Source organism: Panulirus ornatus, chromosome 6, assembly GCF_036320965.1.
Source record: "Panulirus ornatus isolate Po-2019 chromosome 6, ASM3632096v1, whole genome shotgun sequence".
NCBI lineage: Eukaryota > Metazoa > Arthropoda > Malacostraca > Decapoda > Palinuridae > Panulirus > Panulirus ornatus.
Window position 1 is genome coordinate 5,352,191 of NC_092229.1, and position 27,527 is coordinate 5,379,717.

At 39.4% G+C, this 27,527-nt stretch overlaps 1 protein-coding gene across 1 annotated transcript in view; it reads left to right on the forward strand.

The window, feature by feature from the left end:
- LOC139749026 (alpha- and gamma-adaptin-binding protein p34-like) overlaps positions 1-25,307 on the forward strand; it is a 79,119-nt gene extending 53,812 nt beyond the window's left edge. The window contains exons 2-7 of the mRNA XM_071662411.1: positions 14,410-14,599; positions 17,923-18,113; positions 19,248-19,374; positions 20,243-20,407; positions 22,217-22,387; positions 23,670-25,307. Coding sequence (XP_071518512.1) covers positions 14,533-14,599; positions 17,923-18,113; positions 19,248-19,374; positions 20,243-20,407; positions 22,217-22,387; positions 23,670-23,881 — 933 coding nt within the window. The 5' untranslated portion in view covers positions 14,410-14,532 and the 3' untranslated portion in view covers positions 23,882-25,307. The remainder of the gene's footprint in view (positions 1-14,409; positions 14,600-17,922; positions 18,114-19,247; positions 19,375-20,242; positions 20,408-22,216; positions 22,388-23,669) is intronic.
- The last annotated feature ends 2,220 nt before the right edge of the window (positions 25,308-27,527 follow it).

The window sequence follows — 27,527 nt, forward strand, 5'->3', positions numbered from 1 at the left end:
ACTCATAAGGTGTTCACAATCTCGCATCACGTAGGCATCGTATACAAGCACACTCATATATGTTTCCCATCTTTCTGTATAAATCATCTCAAGAAACAACATCGGCACTTAGAGCCAACCCTGCGGAACCCCAGTGATTACCTATATCCAGTTTCAAGTGAGCTCCTCTGACACGCGTCCCCTTATGTAATTGGGTACGTGTAGACGTCAGCTTATATTGCTTGTGGCTTTCAGTAATGAGGATAACAAACACCGACGGACCACTAGGTCCCTGTTGAGGTCTTATGACACTAGTGGAGGAGGAGGGAAACACAGAGGTCAGTGTGGTGAGAGTAGAGAAGTATACGAATGATAGAGAGAAATCCATGGTACAGATCCTAACATATTGACAAGTTTAGCTTTTAAAACCTATTTCATCAAGACGTTTACAGGCTTGTCTTTGCCATCATCTTCCCCCTATTATTTCCCTTTTTATCTCCTTGACAAACGTCCGTCTACCTCATAACACAAGTTTATGGCCTTGGTATTGTCCTATCTAATACCCACACATGCCATATTCTTTATTGAAAAGTTAAATGTGACAATTCGTTATTCGTCTCACATTCTCTGATCATTCCCTGTATGTTCCTTCGGTAAATAACTGCACCACGCACTTCTTTTCACGTTCTTAGCGATCCCATCATGTTTATCCCATGTCCTCCCTGCCATTCGAACCTGGGTCCCGGAGATTATTAGGTTGCAGTGCTAACCATTGGGCTGCGTTCATGCGCGACAGGGTGCCTACCATTAAAAAGAATGAAACAAAGAGTAATAGCCATAAAAAAAAGGAAAAATCTTATTTTGGTAGATTATCTAAACATTCGGTTCCTTTGTGTTTGTCAACACCCCTCATTTACCAACATCATGTGTTGCACTTATATATTCCCCTTATAATAGGGGGTTTTAACCCCTCCACTTATCATTTGATCATTTCACCCTCTCTATCCACTTGTGTAATTCTACCAAACATATTCAGAAACAGTCTCTCATTTGACCCGTCGTAATCAATTGGTGTTTTTCCCACACTGGATCCAGCCGTGTCTGTTAGTTATCATCCAAAGTCATCAGTTGTCAAGTATCATCATTCTATAGCATCATTTGTCACTGTTCTACAACATCAGTTGTCAGGTATCATCATTCTACGACATCAGTTGTTATCATCACCCATCTTGTCCACTCACCCGTCACACATATGGCCATCCTTTCCTTCAAAAATGTCTAATGGTCTATTCCTTTGTCCCTGGACACGATGTCCCTACCCTTGATCTGTCCCTAAACACGATGTTTCTTCCCGCATTCCTCACACAGTCTGTTCCCTATTCCTGGCTTCACGTATGAGGAAGCTGTTGTCTGTTTCTAATTTTTTCCTTCCCATTTTCCCTTCCCAAGACCCACAAGATTCTCTCTCTCTCTCTCTCTCTCTCTCTCTCTCTCTCTCTCTCTCTCTCTCTCTCTCTCTCTCTCTCTCTCTCTCTCTCTCTCTTTCTCTTTCGGAGGTCCGCGATGCACACACCACATCTGTCGTAATAGCCAGGCGTCGCTGCGTCGTACCACAGCCTCACTAACGCAGTTCACTTGCTGCCGACCATCCAGTGCCGTACAGTAGGAGGATCTGGCTATAGTGCAACACACACCACACACACACACACACACACACACACACACACACACACACACACACACACACACAGCTGGCGATGATCTTCATTTCAAATCTGCCGACGTCCGTGTGGTCTTGAGACTAAATTAGAAGGCGACTGTTGTGTTCCAGCAACACTGCAAGTTGGAGGCTTGCGAGGCGAGGCTATGACGTTATGTGTGTGTGTGTGTGTGTGTGTGTGTGTGTGTGTGTGTGTGTGTGTGTGTGTGCGTGTGTGTTTCGGGGGAATGTTTAGCAAGCGTAAGATTCAACGTTTAAGTCTGTGTTTGGAGAAGAATGTTTAGTATGTTTACTACGTTGGAGTGTTAAGTTTGTTACGACCCTTGAGCACGACGATATACGACCCTTGGATAACAATGTCCCCCTAGAGTTCAAAAGTCAAGTCGTTATACGCAATGGTCATCCTGTTGTTTTCAAAGATCGCATCGCCTCATTAAGGATCATAGCTTCGCGTTGGATAATATTCTATATTGCTTTTCCAAAAACACTGACCCGCGTAGCACACTCTTCGCTCACTCTGGTGTAAGATGTCTCATCGCAACACCATATACAGACGTTCCATAACCCTGGTATCTGCTCCTCAGAAGCGTTGTTCAGACCATAGGTGATCAGGACTTTACGACAAGAACAGCTCGTTGCTTCTCAGCATCATCACCATGGCCAGTACACAAGAAGGCAACAGCCCATTGCTTTTGGCTCATGCACTCAAGCCCTCTGGGGCCATCGGCTTCAAGGGAGCCATACAGTTTGGCCCGTTTGTCGAGTGTTGGTGTGCATCATGTTGGATTGAATGACTATCAACATCAAAAGATACAAAAAAGGTACAAAAAAAAAATCGATCAAGGACGCATGTAAATACGCAGACCTGTATAAGCCATTACTGTACTTAAAAATCCTTTTCTTTTCTTTTTCGCTACAGCCTCTTTGCCTCAGCCTGCATCATTATGGGCCCGTGGAAGAAATTATAAAGAACTGGAGATCTACAAAGAGACTAAGAGATATCCACTCTCAACAGCGTATCTCCCGCCACGGCATCACTTACTAGACTTGGTTCAGAGCATGGCATAGAATATATATATATATATATATATATATATATATATATATATATATATATATATATATATATATATATATATATATATATATATTTTGAAGCTTGGCTCTTGGTCCCACGAGACGTTTCTGAAAGTTAGATGAACTCCTTGCGCTCTATCATCTCACTCTAACAACAAACCGAGTGCCTCTCCCATTGTACCATTGGCCATATATCAGACCCAACTTTTCATTTGCAACTCACCTTCATATCAGTAAAATTAGGGAACCATGTCACTGAAGGGCTTGTAGATCCGTTGGGCTTAGACCATGATAAATTGAAAGGGCGACTACAAGGAGAAAAGACTCTCCACCGTGTCTGAACTTTAAGAGTAATTCAGAGTAGAACAGCCTTGACCACGAAGACTTGTACCTGTCAGTGACCGAGGCAGACTCGTGAGTACTCTGGCCACGAACAGAAACACTGTAAGGGAGAGACGTAGAGTTGATGACCCAGTACCTCAACTCGAGCCAGATACCGAACCTAATCCTAATCTGAGCGAAGGACTATTTAGTATTGCTCAAACAGATAAAACTCTTTATGACTCTTCCAGTCCTTGGGCGGATGTCGAGCCACCTCCGTCTTAGTGTGGAAAAAAGGATGGCATCTAATGAGCCAACGACTGCAGAGAAGTTTGCTGTCATTTCCAAAGAAGGGGATCAACTCCCGTCCTCCTCTGCATTGTCAAAGTTCCTTTTTTTTTTTGCTGCACTCTTGTCAGCTTGCTTGAAGTCCTGCAGCCTTCCACTTGTATCTTATCGATCTTACATACGGCAAAATCTGAATGACCAAATGTGTTTGAGTTTCCCTTCCTTCAGAAAGATTTACTAGCGTTTCTTCCAGTTTTTATCTCCTGTCCACTGTGTTGCAGCGCCCGGGGTAATGAGATGTATGTCATTTATGCGCGTAAAGTCACGCATCATAGGAGGAACAGAGGAAGGTGCAGTGGCTCATATACATACAGTCGACCGACCAGCTATGGAGGGGAACAGGAAGGTACACAGCAGACTGATTCCTCTCATGATCCAGGAAAAAGATGTCATTGTGACCGAAGAATCATGGCAGGAAGGGAAGGGAGGAATGAGGACACAAAGTCGATCCAGTCATTTCTTCCTCTTAATCTCGTCGTGAAGCAGCTGGAGATGTGTAGCGAGAACTGAGGTCTCCTGGTGTGTGCCGTATAGTGTCAGGGGAAACATAAGGAGTCTGCTGCTGCTGGAGGAATATAAACAGCAGCAAACCACCTGGTCCTCTTCAGGCTGTTTATAACAGTAAAGATTGTAAATACAGAGTTTAGTGAGGAGATAGTAACGAACCAGACTCACACGAACAGGAGAAATGTCCTTTATTATTACGTTGGTGAGAATAACGTCAGCCTCGGATTTGAAGCTAGGTATTTGTTCAATCAATTTCCAAACTTAGTCATAGTGTTGCTCTCAACTACTCTAGTCAAGTCCTTGTATATCAGACAACCTCATTACCTAACCTCTTTCGAAATTAAACGATTTCCGTCGAGTTTGTGTCCATTACAAAGGATGATGTGACATAGTCTTAAATTGCACCTTAGACAAAAAAAAAAAAAACGTTGAAAATCTTTGATGTCTTTGAATTCCTTTATAAGTTAACTTCAGCCTCTTTACTTCTTTAAGTTAAGGTCGCCTCGATGGCTCTCACATGAGTTGTTTTCAATCTGCGAATGATCTTGGTACCTGTCTGAAAGTTTACCTTTCGTCCTGGGCCATAAAAAAATATGTTTCCAAATGTCCATTCAGAAGATATCGAACGAAGCAGTGTCTATTGCTAGTGGCGTTCAGTATGACAACAATTTACACACTGCAGGTTCCCCTTAGAGACTTAAAGGGAGAGGAGGCGAGGGGGTGGGGGTGAGTGAGGTGTAAGAAGAAGAAGAAAAAAAGAAAAAACCCATCTTCGAAATTTGGCCCAGAGGTGATAGGTCAGACCTGCTGAATCCCGCTGGGGGAGGGTGTCTGTAAACACAACTCTTGTCACAGAGAGTTCAGTCCCGTGGCACTACGAGAGACAGACAGGCAGACACCCACCACACCTCCCACCAGAGTCCGTAAAGACACGGGAGGGAGACATCTCCATCTCGCAATATTTCCCCTGCGACGACGGAGAGACAATCCCCTGGAGTCATTCCCTTGATGCTGGCTGGATCTACTTCGCTCAAATCCTTCTTCGAGAAATTTCCGTGGCGGCCAATCGTGGCCGTAGCAAGTCTCGAGGATTCGTCGACCCCCGTTGTCTCAGGATGGTTGGTACAACACCGCCCCGGTGTTCTGGTATTCGGGTGTCTCTACTCGGTGCTCAGAGAAGGGACACGTCTCATTAATAACACTGGGAGGAATGTTACTAATGAGCCGCTTCCCTCCCTCATACTCCCCGTCTCGCTCAGGATCTTATATAGAGTGAAATGATTGAGTCTCTTCGTGTACTTGAGGTTTATACTCGTAGTATCGCGTCGTAATCTAAGTTTTCTAACCATTCCTGGCCTGGAAAAGGCATGATGAATTAATTCTCGTCCAGTCTGAATACTTTGTGGATGTCTCGCATGTTTTTAAAACAAGTTTCTTGCTTAATTTCACACTATGTTCTGCGTTTGTCCTGTCACCTCATCGTGTGTGTGTGTGTGTGTGTTTAGATCAATATTTGACGCTGCATACGTCTATGAATCTATACGTTTAGAATACACAAGGGAAAAACAAGTGAATGTGCATTACTTAAGACCACCATTGATTAGGAAATGAGATTGAAACTAAAAGGAAAGGAAAGACAGTGAGATAGATTTGATGAAGATACCAAAAAGATTCGGAAGAAAAAAATCAGACCAGATACAAGAGATAAATTCCTATTTACAGACGATCGTTAGACTGAAATTAATGAGGAAAAAATCCTGGACATGTATAGTGTCAAGAAATGATAATAATTATTCTCAAATGCATCAAATGAAGATATTTGTCACGTGAAACAGAGGCATTTTGTCATGAGCATCAGACTGATGTATTTGTCATATGCATCATTGAGACGTAAATTTCCATACCCATTAGATAGATACGTGTCATTAGTGACCTAAGAGTCATTAATAGGGTCGTCTATTATCACCCCATCCCCACAGCCATTATGTTGCCTCTACAGACTGGAAGGGCCGGGAAGGGAAGAAGTGCGTATGGTTGGCAAACTTTGAAGAAATAGAGGAAATTATGAATCGTATTAACCATGTTAATCTAATGGTGCGAAAACGAAAACTTTGAACGCTGCTTCAAGCGCCATTAACCTGAATAGGAAACTAAGGAGATCAAGAAGAGTAACAGAGTAATTTTATTCGTGTTTTGAAATAACGCAAATACGCATTAAGAACGCTCCTCTCGTAGCCGTATACACTGCTGACTTAACTGAGAGTACACGTGTTTATGTACAGGTGCGTTTGTATATGTGCAAATATGCTATACGTTCAAATATACATTTGTTTTATGATTATCCCAAGACCCAGAACTACTGTTATAAGCAAGACTGAAGACATTCTCATACGAGGCTAGGCTATCAACTACGTCTGTCTGTCTGTCCTCTGTCAGGCCAGCTCTCAGACACGTACCCAATCTATCGACCAGCTGTGACAGGAGGATGAACAGGTGGGTAGACTATGGACCAAATGCCTCGATTAGGATTCGGACTTAAGCAAGTCTCGACCTCTACCAACAGCCCGGTAATACGACGTGGTCAACATCGCTAAACGTTACACCACGGAGGTCCGTGTGCTACGAGGTGTTTTTCCTAAGCAAATACTGATACTCGATGTCCGTTAAACTTGTTCCTAGGTTAGCTGGAAGTGCTGTTTTATTGGCTGACGAAATATTATCATCAGTTCTCCGATTACTATTCAACTTAATTTCCTATCAGTTATCATTATTTCACGCCACCTTTTTCTCCACAGGGGTTCGCCTAGGCTTCTCAGGGTCTCAAGAGAGATTAAAGTATCTAAGACGTGTAGAATCGTGTCGTTTCATTTTCACATTTCGACACATGGGAAGAAAAAGATTCTATCTTTACCTCATCCAATCCTTGACATTTTACACGAGTTGGTTTACTTTCATGTGGAATCCCTACGCTTGAGAAATGATTCCGTCGAATCAAAATCCTCCTCCGTCCCTGACTTATATATTAAGGATATAAAAGGAACGAAAATACTAGAATGGTCCATTACCTTTGGTTGGGAATTATACACACCTAACTGACGATGAAAGATTTATTGCAATTTTATTGTTTCATGAGGTGAATTTTTTTTCGTGGGGGTAAAACTACAATTATGGAAGCGGGTGCGTGTGTGGTGGTCTGTCGATATCCGCTCGGTCATCTTGTACTGGGAACATACCAGCAACGCACAAGGGAAGTGTCTAGTGGACCTTGTCTGGTTGAGCAGTCATCACAGCACCTGCTTGCTCAGTCACAATGCTACTGAGTTTAAAGCTTCCCTGTTGAATGAGATCACACCTGAGATCTTCCTAAGCAAATAAGATTCTCGCTGAGATATGATATAGTGTGAGCTGAGTGACGCAAGTTGTTGTGGAAAGATGTATGTGTGTACGCAGTAAGTGGCTTTGATATACACGGCTTCTGTCGATTCTGGAGAACATTGTGTAGTCTCAAGTACTTCAACTATAGGCAGACTTCTCTGTTTGATTGCGTATATTCAGAAATACGTAAACTACAAGAGATACGTGTATAAGTAGAAAGGTTTGTATAGGTATACAAATGACAGAGGGGGAAATATAGACTCATTTTAGATGCGAAGCTTTAGAGCGCACTCACGTATATAAATCTCAGTTCCGTTGGCTGGGTAAGCCAAGCTCCTTCACACCGCAAACATCGCGACCACTACCAACCATGCTCCCGCGCCACTACCACACTGCTACCGCCAGCCGCCCACCTACCACCCAGCCGTTCAGTACATAACCGGAGCATCAAGCCCGCACGGTGGCCATCGGCAACACGTGCACACCTCATTGCTTTCATGTTACCCGCCGGAGCTAGACTCCGAGGGGCGTGCAGCGGCATACACAGGAGCGGCGGCCGCGCCTCTCGTGACGGACGAGGGGCGCGTGGTCCAGATGGCGCGCACCCTGCATACACTTACCCCAGCCACAGCACCACCCACCACCAAATACTAGAACCCTGCACCACTTACTTATCACCACTCAGAACCCTGCACCACTTACCTACCACCACCCAGGACCCTGCACCACTTACTTACCACCCTCAGAACCCTCCACCACTTACCTACCACCGCCCAGAACCCTTCACCACTCACCTACCACCATCAGAACCCTCCAACACTTACTTCCCACCCTCAGAACCCTCCACCACTTACCTACCACCACCCAGAATCCTGCACCACTTACCTATCACCACCCAGAACCCTCCACCACTTATCTACCACCGCCCAGAACCCTTCACCACTCACCTACCACCATCAGAACCCTCCAGCACTTACTTCCCACCCTCAGAACCCTCCACCACTTACCTACCACCCTCAGAACCCTCCACCACTTACCTACCACCCTCAGAACCCTCCACCACTTACCTACCACAAACCAGAACCCTCCACCACTTACCTACCACAACCCAGAACCCTCCACCGCCTACCTACCACCACCCAGAATCCTTCAGCACTTACCTACCACCATCCTGAACCCTCCACTACTTACTTACCACCCAGAACTTTCCACCACTTACTTACCACCCTCAGAACCCTCCAACACTTACCTACCACCGTCCAGAACCTAACACGATTTATCTTTCACCTGCCACCACCAACCAGAACCCTACACCGCCTTCCTACCACCACCAACCAGATCTCTGCAGCATCCTGGCAAAGGGGACAAGAAATCCTGCATGGTTTATATTGAAATTTCGAGAGTAAAAACGAAATTTTTTCTCCCTTAAGTTGGCTTTGATATTACAATAACGGACATGCAAAACCCAAATTCATCTTCCAAATAGATTCTACAAAGGTGTGTGAAATCAGAGCCTACATAAGCTATGACTATATGTGATTTAGACATACTTGGCTATGTTATACTTTGGAGATAGTTAACGACGAACGAGTCATGTACGACGGAGGATGTGGCCGACACCTAACCCACCTAAATAATTTGTGGTACCCTGGACAACTCGCCGCCATGTCTCGTAGAGACAACAATCATTCATCCTCTCCCAACGTTGCTTCTGCACTTGGAAGAACGAGAATGTCGCACGAGAAATCACAACAGAAGGGGAGTTAGGGAATTTCGAGAGCGTTCTGTGGAAGCTCTTGTCTCTCTCAAATACATATTTATGTGTTGAAGTTTCGTCGTCGATCTACCACTGAATACAGGAAGATAGAATGTACCAAGTAGAATACCTTGAGACAACCAGAATTAGAATGTTGATCATTTTTAGATCAGCTGGAACAGATAATCTTAACATGAATTGTTTCAGTCCTAGTGGGGGGGTTACACGCAGCCTAGCCACCTTCATGCAACTCATGTTATCAGAGATGCAAGGATTACCGACCCTCGTGTTTAACATGATGTTACTCCCCTGTTGACGATGTTCTGCATGAACTTAACTCTGATCTCAATTCTCCTGGCACAGCAGCATGCTCTAGTTGACCACAGATATTGTCATGAAAAGACTCCATATCAACTAATCTTGCACCGAGGTCCTATATATAGACAAGACCCAGCGCAAGCTACTCTAGCTAGGGTGTGTGCTTCCATATAGTATGGGCCTTGGTAGCTAACCTTATATTTAGGTATACTGGCGTGACAAGACCTTGAATAAGGTGTCGAAAGATTAAGGTCCTCTGAAAGACAATACTTTTCATTTGGTGGCTTCAGATTATGGTGCTTCGTAGACGTAAGTATAGATTATATCAAACGAATTTACTCTAACCAGATTAGATACTACTCTAGTTTATCGTACATATGTTTGCTCTGACAGAGGCACTTTACTAGCTAAAATCACGTAAGAGCTTTGTCAAAACAAGGATCTATTCTAGCTAACCTCAGAAAAGGACGCCGGGCGCTCAATGCAATGCACAACCATGACCTTGAAAGCTGGGAGAAAGCATGGTACTGACAGCTGGACGTTAGTATGAGAGAGAGAGAGAGAGAGAGAGAGAGAGAGAGAGAGAGAGAGAGAGAGAGAGAGAGAGAGAGAGAGAGAGACCGGAGAGCAAAGGAATTTGTCCATAAGGGTTAGCTATTATATGTCTGGTGCATTCGGCTTAACCTAAACTGCTCGTTGTTTCTTCCTTGATGATTGACAAAAAAAAAAAGGTGTCGCGGTTGTCTCTTCTTAAACCAGAAGCAAACCAAACTAGCGTCCACAACATCCCGAGACCGTAAATGTCTGTTCCCCGTGCCCGCGCGCTGCACTCGTCCCCAGCCGCTCAGTGGAGGAACAGATTCCACCACTTTCTCCTTCCCCGTCCCTCTTCTTCCTCCTCGCCTCCAGATTGATTGTAGCCAGCACTAGTGTTGCAGTGAAACACAAACACAAAAGCCTTTCACATCGAAGGGAAAGACATTTTTGGAAGAAGAAAAAGCCTCCTTCAGCAGACGCCAGCGATCTCGGGCCTTGTTGATATCTAGTGGAAATAGAAGTCTTGGCGAAGGATCACCGGCTATTCACTTTTGCCAATTGCGATCTGGTGAATGGTCGGCCCAGCTTATTGGATGATACCTCGTGTTGCCTCTGATTGTGGCGGCCGATATTGGCTGCCTTGTTAGATTGGACAAGGGAGCCCGCCGGCCATACCTAGTGGCGAGCGGCTCTCCCAACGCTTTTTATGAGGTAATGTGGACACCGTGAGCTACAGGAACGGAGCGACGCACGCTCGTCTATCGCTGGCTCCCATCTGCTGGTCTGGATTTTGGCATTATTGGTATGTGTCAAGATGAGTTGTTTTTACCACGTCTGGAAACCTGTCATAAAAAGTTGTGTACAGACACATACATAACGTAAACATCAGTACATACAACTATTATTATAGAACTCTAAGACCTCCTTTATGAGGCTCCTGAAACCTGTAGGCTGCACTTCAATCAGTAGGGAAATGATGGACTCGCTTACAGCTTACAGGCGAAGTCCGGTAACACTATATATATATATATATATATATATATATATATATATATATATATATATATATATATTACCCACGTATCTCATGAGTTCCCTTAAAGGCGATTCAGAGGGCGGAAGTAGGAAAAATCATTTCTAAATGTAGGAAAAGAAGGAGCCAAGGAAGCATTTTCCCTTAGCGTTACATGGCTGAGGTCGGACAAGGCAAGCTGGTATGAAAAAACATGAAGTGGTGAGGGTGAACCATGAAGTTGTCTGTAGGACGTGGCTGTGGCTGGTAGGCTCTGGATTAGGTACATTATACAGTAAAAGACAATTAGAAAATGGATGTGTGCAAATAAGGTCATTGTTCGTTTGTTCCTGACTCTACCTCGCTAAGGCGGGAGAGGCAATCGAGTAAAAAAAAAAATGTCATTACCTATTTGTGTTGTATGGGAAAGGAGTTTTCCAATCGTGGGGGCTTTGGAGCCGATCCTTGAGGGGGTACAAGCGGGTGAGAGGCACTCGGGCCATACAATTGAAAGGGGGCACATAATCTCGATCAAAAGGGGAGCTGATATGGAGATTGACAATTGAGTAGGTCATTACTGAAACTGAAATTCAGATGCTTCATGTTTTGTTTTGTTTTTGTCTCTAAACTCTTGAGCAGGCGCATCAATTAGGATATTACATATAAGGAAACACAAGGAACTTATCTTCTTGGCATGTAGGACAACACAAGTGGTGGAATGGACGAAGCAGATATCCCTTTGGAAGCGTTATCTTAAAGTATTGCCCTCACATACCTCTAGCTTAACTGGTAAATCTGTCTCTTTTATCGTATGTTTTACCAACATCCACAGTTTCTTATAACTTGACTCTCACAGAAACCCGGCTGTCGATGAATATTTCCACTAAATTTTTCATGTATCTGACAGTAAACTACCCATGAGTCACTGCAAGGAACATACCAACCGGGTCTACAGTTACTTAACCAAAGCAATGATAAGAGATAGAAGTGAGCCGGCAAAAAGTGTTCATACAGTTTGTACATTATTAAGTACTGAGTGAAGTTTCTTGTATCCCAAAAATATTTTCTGTACCAGCCAACAAGCCTAAATAAGGGAAAGCAGCAACTAGGGTCTGCCACTGTGTAAGTACTAAAGTTCCAGGATTATCCCCATGGCAAGTGTCTGTCAAAATTACCTTCAGGAATGTGAACACTGATATGTTTAGAAAGAGCTATACAACATGCCTTCAACACTTGCAGAAATATGGCCTAACAGTTGAAATCAGGAGACAACATATCTCTTCTAGATGTGTTTCCACTGGTAACTAATGCCAGGCAATAATATCTATGATCTGTCTGTTGCATGATATCTTATGATATGGCAGGAAGAATTTTTACACATAAAGCTCTAAAAAGATGACATTGGTGTAAATAGTGCTTTGAAGAGAGAAAATCATTGGGTGTAAAATATCTATCAACTTTCCAGCACGTATGGTATCCAACTGTACCATTTTTGCCAAAATTCATCAAGGAGGACAAGTACAGAAGAGAAACCTAACAGTGTCCCAAAAGTCATTTTTGACGATTTTGACGAAAGTGCTGTAAGCGGACTTCTAAGTCCATACAGTTGATGATGAGAGCTTTTACTCCATGATTTCCTGTACTTCGAGGCTCTGCCCACTTTGTGACAACCTCACCTTAAGGGAATAAGAAATGTTAGAGATACAAAACCAACCCTACAGAGTGGAAGGAGTTCGTTGGTACCACTTTTGTCAAAATAAGATCAATTATAACGTCTGAAAATTACTGAAAATACACATTCATTCGAGGGACTGCTGATGCAGGGAATTCAATACCAGAGAGTGCTGTTAGTGCTCCCTCAGTCCAAGCTTTTGAATGCTACCTATATATGCTTTAATCAGCCAGCCTTGAATGACTTTATGGGCACGATAATCATGCAAAGGTAAACCCTAAACGGAGAAAAATTACATGGTGTCAGCTGGAGTAGAACTGGCTGCATTAATAAGTTATACCATTTGACCTATTGCTCATAACTTGCTGGCAAAATAACCTTTGTGAATCAGTTAGTTACTGGAAATTATCAAATTCCAAGCTTAGATTAAGTTTGAAAAAAATTTCGTTTGTATTAATCAGCTGCAACAGTGGTGTCACTCAGCACTTGACATGCCATAAAGTGCCTTTTACTGTGTATATATTTCAATGAACTGTGCTAAATGTTTACCTCTGATTTGATTGCAATCCTTTGCCACCTGGCCTACTCACCCTACCATTTTGCGCACAATTTTCACGCATTAATACATATATCCTTTGTCATGCTGCCTAATATGTTTTGACAGATGTTGGTTTCTATTTTTTCAGTCGTAGAGTCGTCTTGTATTTACTGAACATTGTCCTTCTGACCATAATTAGATTTACGATAAATAAGAATCATCAGAATATTCAAACTCATTGCCATCTTATAATTCCCCCATAATCATGAATTACAATTTCCCTGTAAGGAATGGTAATCATTTACTAACACTCATACCAGACGGCGTGTTGTAATAACAATGCTCCACAGTCAAGAGCAAAAATGTCATTCAGGATGTGAAGACAAGGGCACTGCATGCAGCTTCTTGGCCCTTCGGTTACAGTGAATATAGTAACGTCTTAATCTTTTACACATAAGGGCTAATGGATTTGTATAGGCATTCCTTAATATTAACTATGTCTACCAAATGCTATATCGTCTGGCTTACCCAATATATCTACCCCAGGTGTCACATCAAGTGAGCAATGTAAGTGTTAGGTTGGAATTAAGGTGGCTTTCTAACAGTTGGATTTATTTGGTGTGGTGACCTTAAAGCTAAGCCTGGGAAGGTCTCTTGACAGCCAAGTGAATCTGTTTTCTGTTTACGTACACAACTTGCTTTATTTCCTTGCAAGCCAAGGGCAAGGTCTGAAGAAAGAAGTTCCAGTAGCATCAGTTACTCTTAGTTTTTGTGCTATGATCTCTTGGAGCAAGCTATACAAATACTTGAATAAGCATGGCTTGTTAAGCTGGATTGTATCCAGAAAGGTGTATGTGACGTGTTCAAGAGTTGGCCTCGCTCGAGCAAATCCTTGTTCGCACTCGACGGAGAGAAATCATTGGATCCCCTAAAACTAAGTAATTTTTGAGGTATTACCGTATGACTAATGTATGTCTCTTGTAATGTATGAAACAAAGTTGCTAGATGATAATTCAAATACTCAAACGTACCTCATTAAGATAGTTCAGGATAGCAGTAGTTGGACCATTTTCTTTGGTTACATTGTTTACAAATATTGGAATTCGTTCGCATACAGCAAGAATTGTAAGGCAAACCTGTTTATTTTTTCCTATTCCAGATAAATTACATGGAAAAGCTTATCAAAGCAAAGAAATATATATATAAAGTCAGGCCGCATTGCAAATTAACTGTTTTCTGTTCTTTTTAGAGTATTATGCAAATGATGTGATGTACGTGGATGTGATCAAGGTACCATCAAGGCGTAATCACTTCTTCATGGTTGAACAGTGCTGAGTCTGCTGAGCTGAGCTCTAAAGTGTCTTACACAAACATGGAGTCATTACCTAGTTTGATTATACTCTCTACACATGAGAAAGGAGGAGAAGACATAGTTAAAGGTACGTTTGATGTATAGCATTTAATCCTCTGTATATTAGGATATACAAGTTAAGTTGTAATGTTTTTATTATGTATTCGATGTACATACGTGTCCTTTTGACTCAAGGTCTTTTGATTTTGGGTGTAGTAGAGGGGATTGTTTACTTTGAGATGCGGCCTTTTTTTTTTTTGAATATGGGAAGATGATTTTATAACAATGGACGAAGTTTAAGTGGCGTCACCAAGGTCAGACTTTATTCTCCTAAAATGTTTGTACAATATGATTGCACTTTTCTGGGAGGTTGTGATCTTGCCACATTGTTTTACATATTTGGAAAGCTCATGTAACGGATGATATTTATAAAATTTTGATTCATTCGGCATCGTATCGAAGCAAACTTTTAGAACATTTTGATTTGAACGTGGCGGACCATCATCAGCTTTTAAGGGAAAAAATACAGTAATGGTAGAGGTCTAGTTTAGCCATATCACTATTAGCTATGAATAATGACGTAATGTGTTTTTTTCAACACTGGTGAAGTAGATCAGAGTAACGTTTGTGGAGCATATGTGGCAGTATATATAGTAATCGGCAGTTTCTGATGAGGAGGCATAAGGGTAATTTATATGAAGGAAAACATGCTGTTATTTTATTTGAAAACAGACAATACATGTTGAATGTATCAGTAGACTTTATAAAAATCTCCTGAGGTATATGTTTAATACTCATCCCAAAATTTATATTTGTTTCATCAGTTTAGGATGATTGTTATTCTCTTAGCATGTTATTCTCCTAGCAGAATAAAAAGTAGAACAGCTGAAATATGTACTTAAACATACTACCATAAATGGTATTGCTCTGTAATGTATCAGGTATGATGTTAGATCACCTAGAGTCAGTGATTTATGTGTTATACTTCGATTAAGTGATATGGTAAGAGTTTATGTATAGTGCCATAGTTGTGCAGAACTAAGGATGTTTTGATGGAGCATGAAATTGTTTTTATGGAAAAAGTTTGATGTCAGTGATTTAGTGTGTTTTAACTCGCTTTCATTTTTTTCATTTTCATTTGTAACTGCTTGGTTTTTTTATTATTAGTTTTCTGTGAATATAAAGTAATTTTGAATTTATATCTGGTTTGATTTTCTTTCTGTACATCAGTATGATAAGTTATAGGTACTGTATATTGTATAAAATGATTGCAATGGAAATGGTGTTGTATGCTTTTTGTGTAATTATCCCTCCATCTATCTGTCCATATCTTTGATACCAATTCCCTCTGCAATCTTCCATTATAGGGGTGGCCACAGCAAAAGTTTCTACATAATTCTTTCCTTACTTGCCTCACTTGCGTACATCATTCCACACATCTTCTACCTCTTTTTTTCCCTCTAGTAGTCTTCCACCCTGTTCCCCCATGTAACCCTTAACAATATTTTCTCATCATTTTATATGTACTTTTATTGCCAATTAGATCAAATACAAAGGATTTGTTGCTGAAATTATAGTAGAAGTATACCATATCAACATTATATTCATGTTTAGCTGAGGATTGTTCTGCGTTGTGTGTTTTGCATTCATTGGTTCTCAGTGAATGTAGGTTTGCGGCAGGGGTGTGTGATGTCTCCATGGTTGTTTAATTTGTTTATGGATGGGGTTGTTAAGGAGGTGAATGCAAGAGTTTTGGAAAGAGGGGCAAGTATGAAGTCTGTTGGGGATGAGAGAGCTTGGGAAGTGAGTCAGATGTTGTTCGCTGATGATACAGCGCTGGTGGCTGATTCATGTGAGAAACTGCAGAAGCTGGTGACTGAGTTTGGTAAAGTGTGTGAAAGAAGAAAGTTAAGAGTAAATGTGAATAAGAGCAAGGTTATTAGGTACAGTAGGGTTGAGGGTCAAGTCAATTGGGAGGTGAGTTTGAATGGAGAAAAACTGGAGGAAGTGAAGTGTTTTAGATATCTGGGAGTGGATCTGGCAGCGGATGGAACCATGGAAGCGGAAGTGGATCATAGGGTGGGGGAGGGGGCGAAAATTCTGGGAGCCTTGAAGAATGTGTGGAAGTCGAGAACATTATCTCGGAAAGCAAAAATGGGTATGTTTGAAGGAATAGTGGTTCCAACAATGTTGTATGGTTGCGAGGCGTGGGCTATGGATAGAGTTGTGCGCAGGAGGATGGATGTGCTGGAAATGAGATGTTTGAGGACAATGTGTGGTGTGAGGTGGTTTGATCGAGTAAGTAACGTAAGGGTAAGAGAGATGTGTGGAAATAAAAAGAGCGTGGTTGAGAGAGCAGAAGAGGGTGTTTTGAAATGGTTTGGGCACATGGAGAGAATGAGTGAGGAAAGATTGACCAAGAGGATATATGTGTCAGAGGTGGAGGGAACGAGGAGAAGAGGGAGACCAAATTGGAGGTGGAAAGATGGAGTGAAAAAGATTTTGTGTGATCGGGGCCTGAACATGCAGGAGGGTGAAAGGAGGGCAAGGAATAGAGTGAATTGGAGCGATGTGGTATACCTGGGTTGACGTGCTGTCAGTGGAGTGAATCAGGGCATGTGAAGCGTCTGGGGTAAACCATGGAAAGCTGTGTAGGTATGTATATTTGCGTGTGTGGACGTATGTATATACATGTGTATGGGGGTGGGTTGGGCCATTTCTTTTGTCTGTTTCCTTGCGCTACCTCGCAAACGCGGGAGACAGCGACAAAAAAAAAAAAAAAAATGCATGTCACTGTCATGGCTGTGACTTGAATGTTTTGACTAGAACACTGAGCATTAAGATAGATATTGAATGCTATGGTGGTTTGGTGAGGGTTTCATAAGTTCCGTTGATTTTTCGTAAATGCGTTACCTACAATATTTGACTCCTCATTTTCCATTATATTTTACTCTCACTTTGACTGCATTTAGTATTCTTTCCCTGAATGATTACTCCATTTCCAGAACTAATGCTGATGAAAAACAAAGCAAAGTTTTCCCCAATTTGATCTGGAAAATACAAGTATTGATAAATCCAACAGACCATCATCAGTTTTTAAGGGCAAATCCAGTACCTCTTTAGAAAAAGGTCATACATAAGAGGTGATCTCTTGTAGCATACTGTCAAAAATTTGGTATTCCTGTATCCAGGAACACACTTTATTTTACTTCTGACTGTTTTATTTTTTACATGAGTGCAGAATTATTATATAGAACCATTTATTGAAATACGTACAGTACTCTTTTTTTCATTTCATTCATATTTCGAGATGGTGCATGATTTATATTTTGAGAAATTCTGATGTAGCTAACTTTTGTTTTGATAAGGTTTTGAATTTGTTTCTTAACTATTTGATTATATTTCTTGTAGGTATTCTAGAGCTGGAATGTGTGCCAGAACCCAGTTTTGTTATGGATGGAATACAGTGTTGGCAGTGGGAGATGGAGAATAAATACTACACAGCATCTGTTCAGCTAGCATCGGTGTCATACCCAGAATGCTGTATGTCTTGGATCCTTACCCACGGTGAAGCTCTGTTGGTGTACTGTGATTCATCAAAGGTTTGTGAGATGATAGATGTTGTACTTATTTTACCAGAATAGTATCTGTTGTCCACTGAAAAGAAAATCATAATTATGGATATCTTGTGTAGAAAAATTTTTTGTCATCATGTTCTTGTCATTTTCATCCAGGTTAGTTGGTTTACTGTCACACTTTACATTTTTAGCCACAGCAAAATATTTTCATGGCTGTATGGCTGTAGTTTTCAATACCTTCTTAATCTTCAGTGTGATGGATGCATAGGTAATGCCATTGCTGCTGGTTGATAGTAAATATCAATTTATAATTCAGCTGTTTCCATATTACATATTATCTCTTGGTTAGCCAAATCATTTTAGACATTGATGGCATGAGACCAAAATGCAAAACATAAAAAATTTAGGTTTTGTTCATTGAACTTTTTCCTTTCAGATTACATTGTAATTTGAAGTAATGGTTCTTTATCTTTAAACTAAAATCAACCCAGATGCACAGTCATCTTTTCATACAAGCATGACAGAACAGTGTTATATTATAGTTATTTTTTGTTGAGAGAGTGTAAGATTAGGAAGGCAGAACATTCATCAGAAGTGGTATGCTATGTAACCAACGGGTCTAGATGCTGTATATGGATTTAGTTGGATGAGAAGCATTCTGTTCATTTATGTCTGGGTTGTGCTCTTTAGTCATCTCTGATCATAAGTAATGAGCATTTGCTCATTTTAGGCCTAAATTCAGCTTACTATTGTTGCAGTACAGTCCTTTTGGGGCCATGTTTTAAGGTTATGCCACAAGAATTGTGCTCAGTTTTGATGTGGGCTTGTTGCTGTGTTTTTCAAAAAGAAAACACAGATGGCAATTGTAGTATTTAGTTGGAAATAAATTGTACTGTGTATAGAGTCTGAAGATTATGCTTTTGTGTGAAAATCAGGGTGATGCACTGATGTATCTAGTTATACTATACAAATAGTTTCATAGTGGAGTAGAAATTATAGTCACATTATTCATGAATGTTTTTATCATTTTATAAGTAACTTCAGTATACTAAGATCATTGTTGATGGCCATTTAATAATTTTCCTCTTCACATTAAGGAAGTTTTTTGGAAGTAATTGGTAATATATGGGTGTTATTTTTGTTTGTTTTAATATACAGAATGATGTTTTGGAGAGCCTAAACAGCTTAACGGAAAAAGTTGGAGAATTTGAGGCTGAAGTGCAATTGCTGGTGTGTGATTCATGTGCCTCTGAAGATAGTAATGTGGGACTGTCAAGACTAAAGGGTGAGTTTTTCAGCTGTACTTTTAATATGAAACAGAAAGGGTTTAGCAAATGAATTATATATGATAAAGGTTACAACCTTTCACTTAAGATTCAGGATTCTATACGGTGGGGTCATATGGGCACCATATGTTTTTAAAAGGGGCCAGTTTCTTTTCTATCCAGAGCAGAATCCTTACTTCTTCATGTCACCAGACTGGGACAAGAGAGGTGCTGAAAGTGCTAATGGTAGTGCCACAGGCCAGTCAAATGCTTGTTTGTGAGCATCAGTCAATGAACACTCAGTTATCTAACATAAAAGTTGCACGGTAGCAATGCACCAATTTAGTTATAACATACGTAGAAATGGAAGTGTATTTTTTTTCTCTAGTAACCTGGACACAAGCAGGTCTTCAAAATGTATGGGCTATGGTAAATTCAGCATTGAAAAGTATGAGTGTGGGAGGTATCACTGTTTTATTAGACTATCAAGTCGTATGTTATCTTTTTCTATCCCTCCCAAGTACAGGTTTCCAAGTAAGGAGAAAACATCTCAGCCAGCAAGATTTTCTCTCATGGTCACACATAACTAAAGTAGAGAATAAAATTTGTTTGTCTTTGGCTTCCTAGATGATGCATGTGTAGGACGGAATGTTTTAGACTAGCAAAGGTTCATAATTATTGTTCATTTCAAATTGTGAAATATCTTTTTGGAATTCGTTTTTACTATATTCAGTCCTTTATACTGCAGTATCCAACACATAAGGACACTGTCAAAGCATGCATGTTTTCAGAAAAAATATCCCATGGAATTTATCTTGCTACAAATTTAGTTTTTCTTCATATTGAAAAAAAAATTATTTAATCAAATATTTGGAATTTTGATTTCAGCCCAACAGTGGTGTATTAGCAATGGATGGGAGCTTATAGAGTTGAATCCAGCTGTTGCTGAAACAGAAGAGTCTGAAGATGATGATGATTTTCCTGAGAGCTGGGGCTTCAAACGTATTCGTCAAGCTCTCCATGCTCACACGTGGTCCAACTTGAACATGAAGGGTAAGCAGTGTCACATGTATGAGCTCTTGATCCCTCTTCACTCACTACATAGAAATGTATCTTACTTCACCATAGAAGGAAAAAGGACATTTGTTAGTGGGATGCTTACCTGTGTAGTCTGTGTTTGGTTTATTTGATAATTCATGTGTTTTTCATGCCTTTTAAGAGAATACTGCTATCCTAGCATGTAATCCTGTTGACTGGCATAATTAGATTTTATTATCTTCAAACTTTTTTCCCTGAGGACATTTTTAACCCTTTTTCTCCACTTTTGACATTCATTTACTTCATTATTTTTGTTAGTTATCTGTATATGTCCATCTATGCACTTGATGTCAGGAGAATTGATGAGATGGAAGGCTTTAGACTTCAATCTTATTGGAGGAAGAATCACCCCAGGATATGTGAACACTACTCCAGTTTAGGATGAATAAGACCGTCATATCTATGAAATAGTTGCTAGCAAGGAAAATATTTGTGACACTAGTACAAGACCCTCTAGCATATGGTAAGCAGTCCTGGTGATGTTGAGTATATGAGTTTACCAGGATATAGAGGAGGATGTGGTTATGCCCATGTTTATTACAGCATTGTTTAGTGATGTTCAGAAATTGAACAAAGGGGAAACAAATGACTCTCGGAAAGAGATTCAGGAAGAAATTATGTTTTCACAATGTTGAATGAGATTATTGTTCATCAGCTTTTGACACTACCTCACAAAAGGAGAAGTTTCTTATAATACAGAAAAAAGTTTCCTTTGACAATATTACTTTCCCTTGAAAATTCTCATTTGTAATTCAGTATATTAGAAATTATAGAAAAGTTTTTCATAAAGAATTCCAGAGACCTCTCTTTTTCATTTGTGATGTGTTTATCAGGATTTAGAATTACCTCATAAGTTTAACCCTATCAGCTTTGTAATTATTACATGATAACTTACTTATCAGGATGCTTTTGACATCAATTTATGCACTGTTTCCAACACATGTTGAATTCCACATATATTTTAGGCCCTACTGGCTAGTCGTAGATAGCAACCCAAACGGAAGATGAGTCTTTGGAGCTGCCAAGTGACCCTCAATAGCACAGTAGTGACCATGGTGCATGATTGTGTGCCAACTTTTGGGACTCTTTGCATCTGTGGCACTCACTGCCAAAATATGTAGAATTAACTAATCTAGTAAATAATGTTTCCCTGAACTAGGAATGTCTTCAGTTCATAAGAAAAAAGTAATGGTTTTGATAGTCTTTTGTGCACCTTATGATATAAGTAAATTTTTTGAGTTAGGATTGACCAGTTTGGTAAACAATATGATTTTTCTCAGCTAAGAGTGGCTGTCTTAATTTTTTAGAAAAATAATGGTTTTTCTACACCTGTTGTAAACAAGTAAATATTTCACCATTTCTTACCTACTGGGGGAAAGCTGAAAAAAAAATCAGCTGCACACTGAAAGGATTACATGTGATTTCATTGCAGTGACCGATTTATGTGGACTAATCATCCCTGCAGTTTATTATTTGTTTGTTTTTGTAGTACCTGTATATGTACCTTTTATTGAACCATATATTCCTGATAACCATGTATCTTTCAACACTTAACTTCCTGATGATAAGACCCTATAACTATTATTTCTTTCATCATTGACTAATTTTTCACATTTTTATGTAGCTCAATATTTTACTTTTCTTTGTTTCTTATTTAGGTGGTAAAATGTATTAATCTCATTTTCTTCTGATTAGCAAATTCATGATATTCTGACTAGCTATTTGATTTTCAAGTGTATTTTTTTCCTTTTGGCACAAATTTAGATAGTCGAGGAAGCAGATTGAATGCAGTACTACAATCAGTAGCTACAGTAGAGGACAGCAGCATCAGCAGTGTGCATGAAACAGATGAAGTATTGTACACCAGGTTGGCTGAGATGGCAGTCAGTGATGATAAGAGCGAACACAACAGTGATGAGCAAAATTGCGAGTTAGGTCAGTACATAATACACCATTTCTTGCGTTTAATAGATTCAATGAATTTAAGAAACTTTAGTAAAACACATGATTATTAGTATCTATCTGTATATTATCATTTTCTCATATAGCAGGGTGACCCTTTTTTAACCCCTACACACAGTGCTATGCCATAACCACAGCAGCCTTATCTCTCACCTTGTGTGCACATGCATATTGATTAAATGCAGCTGCACGTATTATCCACTTTCTTCCGCAACTTTAGTCACTAGGTTCGGTCCAGTAATCTTAACATTTTGAACTTTGTTTCACCCTTGTAACCATGTCATTAGTGATCTGCATTTACAGATGTTTGAAAGTTTTATTTAATGATGTATAGTGGCCTCATCACCACCACCACCACCACCACCACCACCACCACCAAAGGCTGAATGTTAGCTGACGCTGTGGGATGGACTATATCAGTCATTCTTATCACTTATTGTGCCTGCCTATTCATATGCTTTTGCTTGTAATTACATTTCAAGTTACACAAATGACGACTATCAGAATCTGTTGCAGTATCTCAACAGCTTTCATGATATAGTCATAAACTGGTTGAAATGAAAGTAGAAGAGACAAGTAGGTATGATGACTATCAGAATCTATTGCAGTATCTCGACAGCTTTCATGTTATAGTCATAAACTGGTTGAAATGAAAGTAGAAGAGACAAGCAGGTATGCAAAGCAAAGTTGGTTGACAGCAGTGTCATGGGATAATGGAAGTAATAAATGATACCATATTACAAGTAATAGCATGTCATTTTACAGGCTAAAGTATGTAAAAGTACATTTTCTACTTTTTACAATGATTATCTTTGTATTCTTTCAGACAAATCAGATTCACAGTAACTTTGTATTTCATTATGTGATATTTTATGAAATAATATTTCAAACAAAATATTTTGCCTGTTTTGTTTAAAGATGCACATTTCAATATTTTTTTAAAAATATGTAAATAATTATCGGAAATTTTTTTTAATAATGGCAAAAATAGGAGTGAAGGGACAACTGTATGTCAGCACTAAATACTTCAGAGTTGCTGTAAGGTTTAAATGTCTGTGACATTGTGCAAATGGTTATTTTTTTTTTTTTAAATGGCTCAAATTTTTTTCTACAGTATTTTAGATATTGCAAGTTTTCTTCATGCTGGGAGAAACATTTCTTTCTATGAAGTCAGGGCTAAAGGGGTTAATTAGGTACTGTCTGAAATTAACCTTACCACAATAACTATACTGTGGTGTTTCCTCATTATTTTCAGGTGAATCAGTAGATCCAAGCTTGCTTGAAGACTGCCTTCACAGATATGATGATGATTTTGAAAACCTCTTCTCCAACTTTGAGCACTTAAAGAGAACTGCAGCATCCCTTCCTCCTGAACAGCGAAGAGATTATGCTGAGAAAGTAGCTGTCGCATTTTGGAGAGCAATGGGAGGTGATCAAGATGAGGTTAATGATTGTGACTCTGACTGATAATTGTGTATTTTTTCTTAGTTGTTAATGAGAATATTTTTTCTTTTGCTTTGTACATGGTGACACTTTAGGTTTAAAGATTAAAACACTAACAGTAGAGTACAGTTCTCTAAACGTAGTAGTTATTTAATTATTGGAATGGGTCAAAAACTAGATGTATAGTTGAGAAAGAAAATTGTTGTTACATCACCTGTATTTCATTTAGTAGTTATCCATCTTTCTAAACAGCCTTTGTCATTTGGTCATTACCCTCCTCCTAACTTTACCATGCTCTTTCTATCAACTTGTATATGAATTAGGATTGGATTCCAAACTGCCTGTAATATCATGGTTGAGCTCGGTTCATTTTTCCATCTCTTTCCTTCTTAGATGTATGCATTTTAGTATAATAATTTCATACTCTCGTATAACCTCATAGTTGAGAGATATTCCTTTCTCTTGCTCTTTTTACTCTTCAATCTCAACTCCAGGAACTTAGCATAGAGTACACTCATGCCAAAAATAAAGTTTCCCTCCTTACCCCATTTAGAACCCTCAGTTCTCTTTCTGCCTAACATTCTTCATCTTCTAAACCTAAGTCACACTTTTCACTTACCCAGAATAACTTTCTCTACATCTCCAAACCAGATGTAGTCTTAAAGCTACACCCTCGGATACCAAAATCTTCAACCTAAGTGACATTTTATTCAGAGACTCTTACAGGTCACCACTTTGGCACACAATGAGGATGAACCTTCTTTGTACACCTAAGGCAAATGTGGCATGTACACTTAGTTGTCAGCAATATGTAGAAGTTCTATCTCTTGTCTCTGATGTCCGTTCCATATGAGAACTTCCTCAAGGGGATGACCATGACAAAAGAGTCTCCATAACTGGTCAACTCCAGTGCCACTTCTTAGACTTTAGTGCCTCATCCTTAACAGCCTCTGGGAGAGGGCAAGTCTATTGTAGTGTTTGCGGAAGCTCCTACCTAATGTTCCTACCCACCACTTCAACCTAATGTGCCTTTTTTTTTTTTTGCTAAATAATGCATAGGAAAGGTTAGCTTTCATTCCAAACAATGAAATGCGCCCTTCCCGAAATCGGACCTCTGGTAAACATGTAAAAGTTTTGATGCATGATGCATCAAGTGTACTGACATTCTAAGTTTTTGGATGACATGAGTCACCTGTGCACAAATGTTCAGCTATGCCCTGTACCTCTTAGTCCTTACATCATGTGTTGCCCTTCTGTAAAAAAATTAACTATTGTGACTATACTGTCCAAATGAACTCCAACATTATTTCAAACCCTCTTATCATTAACTCCCAAAATAATAACTTCCATTTTAAAAACTTAACAGCATTCATTTTCATAGGGTCAGGATTCCTGTGTGTCTTTCTTGTTATTTTATAATAAAGCTTTTCTAAATGCAAGACCATACACACTTCCTTTTTCATTGGTTTTCTCCGATGCCTTTCCAAGTGGAAATATCTAACCTGTAAAGCCCTTCTTATCCTAAATCCTTCATGTTTCTAACCCTCTAGAAGTTTAGTAACCATTTTGAAAACGGTGACAAGTTCTAACTCAAAATCTTCCTAACGTATTGTATAATATTTACAGTTTGTTACCTTGATCTCATTAACAAAGACCCAATACCATTAGCCTTGTACATGTTGAAACACACAAGTTTCTTAGTCCATAGCATGAGGAAAAAATTTGCTTACTTGAAATACAACAGCTGCTGATCTCCCATTTCCTATATCTTAGCAGCTCAGAATTTGAGGAGCACATTACAAATTAAACACAAAAACATCTCAAACCTACAGTATCAAGCTTAGCAGTTATTGCCTTAACATACCATTACACTTCAACCTGTCTTTAATCTGTATTTAACATCCTCCCTTTACACCTCAATATATATAATTTCGTATTTTGATTGTTATTATGTTTAACAAATGCCAAAGGTTTTCAGATTGAAAGATAATGCATTTGTATAACTGCATGTTACAAGAAAGTCATAAACCACATAGAATAAGGCACTCCCTTACCATGAAGTATCTAATGTAAAAAATCAGCATATATGATATAGTATATGAAACCAGTGTTTTGCAAGAAAAAAATATATTCTGAAGTCATTTAACAAACAACAATATACATAAAAAATTCATGATAGAATGTACAAAGGAGTCTGCATAACATTAAGAAGTGATGCAAAATCACAAAGCTCCTTATTTACCAAAGAGTTGTAATCAAGAAACCCTACATTCCAGCCAAATGCTCAATCTAACATTGCTAACCCATTTCACCAAGGTATTATACATGCACACTAAAATTCTGGCCACTGTATCAGTTGCTAGTAGCACAACATAATAAAGATATGAAAATATCTGAAAACATTACGATGTTTAGTAAACTAAGCAACTTCAAACATACTTATGAATCCCAGACTCGGTGCTCTGTATAATGCAAGCAATCAACACTCAAAACAAATGCTTTTATAAAACAATGTGCTTGATAGTGTATGTGCACAAGACAATCTTTTGCAGTTGCTTTGGCAATAAGAGTGGCTGTCTGTGTCATATATGTTTCATCTGCAGAAATGGCATGTAAAAAATTTAGATATTCGGGAATAATGCTGAGCAAGGATGTGATGAATCCATAAGAATTTAATGATCAAAAGGTGCGATGAAAAAATTTTTTTGGAGTTTGGGTGTACTTGATAAATGGGGATATAAAAGTGGAATATCCATGAAAGAGCACTTGATTCACCTCGTTTATAGACAGGACGTTCTAACTTACAAGAGTAAGGAGCCTCACAAGGATAGAAAGGACTCCTGGGGTGGGAAGTAAGTAGTAAGTAATGTTTAAAGGAATTTCAAAATAAACAGGATAATGAATGAAGACATAAATATGTGAAAAGTTATGAAATCAAAAATGGTTCGAGGCTGAAGTTATGCTGAAAATGATAGAGAAATATAAAACATGTAACACTTACCTTGTGATGATCTAAGACAGCTCAAGTGAACTTCAAAGGGGAAGAAACAGACCTCACAAGATGAGTAAATTTAGTGAATCATTTGTTAAAAGACATCAGATTCAAGCTCAGAAATAACTGCTATGTCTGTTGGAAACAGGCTGTGGATAACTGAAAGAGGGAATGGAAATGAAAGACTCAGTGATTAATCAGGTTCGTGTGCACAGCGAATGCATGTAAATACGCAAGTCTGGACATACTTTTTTTCACTTAACATGAGCTGAATATATAAAGATTTTCAGTTTTTGTACTTGTTTAATTCATATTCAGTAAGCAAGCTTGCTTGTTTATCACTTTAATTGCTTTTTAGATATTATTTCTTTTGGTTTAGTCGGATCACTACTCCTCCTGTAATCCACAGGATGATATACATAAAGACATATTTCAGCAAGGATGTTGAAAGCTTGATCATATCAGAGGAGCATCTGGCTTGATGCTTTACCTTTAATACAGAGTGGAATGTACTCAATATGAAAACAGTCACAAATACATGGTTTAGCAAAAATGTTATGAAAAAGAAAAGATTATTCTGTTTACCAAAACATTCAGCACCTCAGTAAAAAATATGGACAGGTGGAAAACTTCAATTGATCAACCAGTTCAGAAAGCAGGAAAAAGCATATAGCATAA